The sequence below is a fragment of the Geospiza fortis genome, unplaced genomic scaffold (genome assembly GCF_000277835.1).
Source record: "Geospiza fortis unplaced genomic scaffold, GeoFor_1.0 scaffold11, whole genome shotgun sequence".
NCBI lineage: Eukaryota > Metazoa > Chordata > Aves > Passeriformes > Thraupidae > Geospiza > Geospiza fortis.
Window position 1 is genome coordinate 4,805,617 of NW_005054304.1, and position 2,273 is coordinate 4,807,889.

The 2,273-nt window shown below is 43.2% G+C and overlaps 1 protein-coding gene across 1 annotated transcript in view; it reads right to left on the reverse strand.

Moving 5' to 3' along the window:
- RASGEF1B (RasGEF domain family member 1B) overlaps positions 1 to 2,273 on the reverse strand; it is a 26,996-nt gene that overhangs the window by 7,378 nt on the left and 17,345 nt on the right. The window contains exons 7-9 of the mRNA XM_031066480.1: positions 2,111 to 2,273; positions 1,937 to 2,011; positions 544 to 639 (exon numbers count right to left, since the gene is read on the reverse strand). The exon at positions 2,111 to 2,273 is cut by the window's right edge and continues 17 nt beyond it. Of these exons, the coding sequence (XP_030922340.1) occupies positions 544 to 639; positions 1,937 to 2,011; positions 2,111 to 2,273 (334 nt within the window). The remainder of the gene's footprint in view (positions 1 to 543; positions 640 to 1,936; positions 2,012 to 2,110) is intronic.

Genomic DNA, 2,273 nt, shown 5'->3' on the forward strand with positions numbered 1-2,273 from the left:
AGGAAACAGCACTCAGACACATCCCCAGAGAAGTAAGATCCCTGTTAAAAATCTTTTCTATATGTACCACAGCTTCACACTATCCTTTACATATAGAAGAAGTTACACTATTGTGTTCAAAAGCATTCAGGACAGCAAGGACAAACCAGATCCTGGGCAGGCAGAGAGCAAGGACAACAGGCAAGGAGGCTCTGCCAAGAAGGATATGAAGAGCAGCAGAGCAGAGTAGAGGGTCAGCCAGAGGAGAGAATGTGCCTCAATTCACAAGGGCCTTCCAGAGAAGAGAACAGCAGGCCAGACACACTCACGTACCAAGAAGGGCTAACCCAGAATAAATCATCACTGTCACACGAACAAGGCTGAGGCACCAGTATAATGCAAAACACTGCACTTATTTCCTCTTCAGATGTGCTCTGACTGCATTCAAATGTCAACAATTACAGAACCAAGAGAATGGAAAGTCCAAAAGGCACCAAACTAGAAAAGGCTTCACAGTTTTAGATAACTAAACAAAACCTTTCAGCACAAAGAGTCCTTGCTCACCATACAGATTTCTGTTGCAACCAAGTAACTGAGCCTGTTAAACCACTCCACATAGGCTTCAAGATTCCGAGTCTTCTTTCGCTCTCCATAGCAGCTCTACAGACAGAAATAAAATAGCAACTTTTAGCACCACTTTCATCTTTTCCCTGGGAGATCTTTTGGCTTTCTGCCTTGCCATTCCCAAACATTGTCAAGTAACCAGGAATAACTCAAATTACCCAAAGTGACAAAAAGCTTAGAGGGAAAGCAGCAGTGGTACTATTCAAGCATGTGTAGCTTCCTTCTGAGCTGCTGGCCCAGTAAAACACTCCAGCAGGCACGTGGAATGCTTTAAGTCCTACTGGGATGCTTTAAGGACCTAAGACAGACTTATGCAAACAATCAGGGATAAATATCTGCATAAAGCTCCCTTGAATATGTACACTGTTTCAGTCCTTACTCCTGTCCCTCTGATAGAGCAGATAATACATTAGGCCCTCTGCAAGTGCAGCCGGAAAACAGATTTTAGGCACATTATGTTTGGCTGTTGATGATAAATGGACATACTGCATCCTAACTTTGGGAGATCAGCTCTACCGTTTTGATGGGATTACCCCTTTCCTGAGCAGTGCTATGCTCTATCACCTTGGAATCATTCCCACACCACATCTCAGGGCTGCCTAAAAAGGGGTAGGCAGCAGTTTCAGTGATCTCTACCTGGAAAAACAATTTCAGAGACCATCTGACTGAACATCAAAATGTAGACTTGCATCATTCTGTTCTGTTTGTCAGTTTAAGGATAATTCAAGTTTTAATGGACTGACTCTGTCACAGTTTATTTACAGAGGTTAAGTCACATTGAAAAACATAAAAAATTAAGTCATTTTGAAAACAGCACTCAAAGAGATGACAACTCTATTGTGGCTGGTTAAAAACACTGCATATTTGCCCTCCATCTCACATAGACTTAGAGCCCTCTGTGGTCTTTTTGTTATGTCTATTTGCTCTACCTGCAAATTCCCCCATGTGCCACTTGGCTGCAAAGAGTTCAGTTTACTAAAAAGGAAGAACAGATGTTGAAAGTGAGTAATGCAGAAGGCAAAGTTAAACTCAGCTTCCTCCAGCTGTAGGCTGCGTAAATGGCCTGCGGAAAACATTCACAGGATTAAGTTTTCCCTTCGCTTAAGTCAGAAAACCCAGGAAATGTGTTCATTTAAGTCAGTTTGTTGGCTGAATTCTCAAGCTTCAGGAGTCGTACTCCAGAAAAGAAAAAAAAAACATTAGCAAAATGTTTAATAGGAATACTAAAGCTTTTCTACTGGTCCTCATTTATTGCTGGACCTCACTCCCAGCTCATGGTGCACCTGATGGTAAATGATGCATTTCAGAGCTGCTCCAGATCTGATCCCATTACCTTGTCATTATTCAAAGGATCCTTTTGCACAAACGCCTGGATAAATTCTTCTGGTCCAATATAATTGAGTCTCTCCTAAACAAAGCACAGAAGCAGCCAGGTCATATCCCCTGTTAAACTGCACTTCAAAAAGAGAGGAGGGACGAAGTCATCCCTGGGAGGGTAACAACTCACGAGCTCTATGTGTGTCAGCTGCTGAGCTAACACATAGGGATCATTGCAGACTGTGATTATGTCCCTCTGCACAGACTGGGGCTTGGTTTTCAGGAGTGTGAGGCGATCTGTGGATGTGGAGGCATCGATTTTGGCCAGCACCTCCTCGTACTGGGTCACGGCG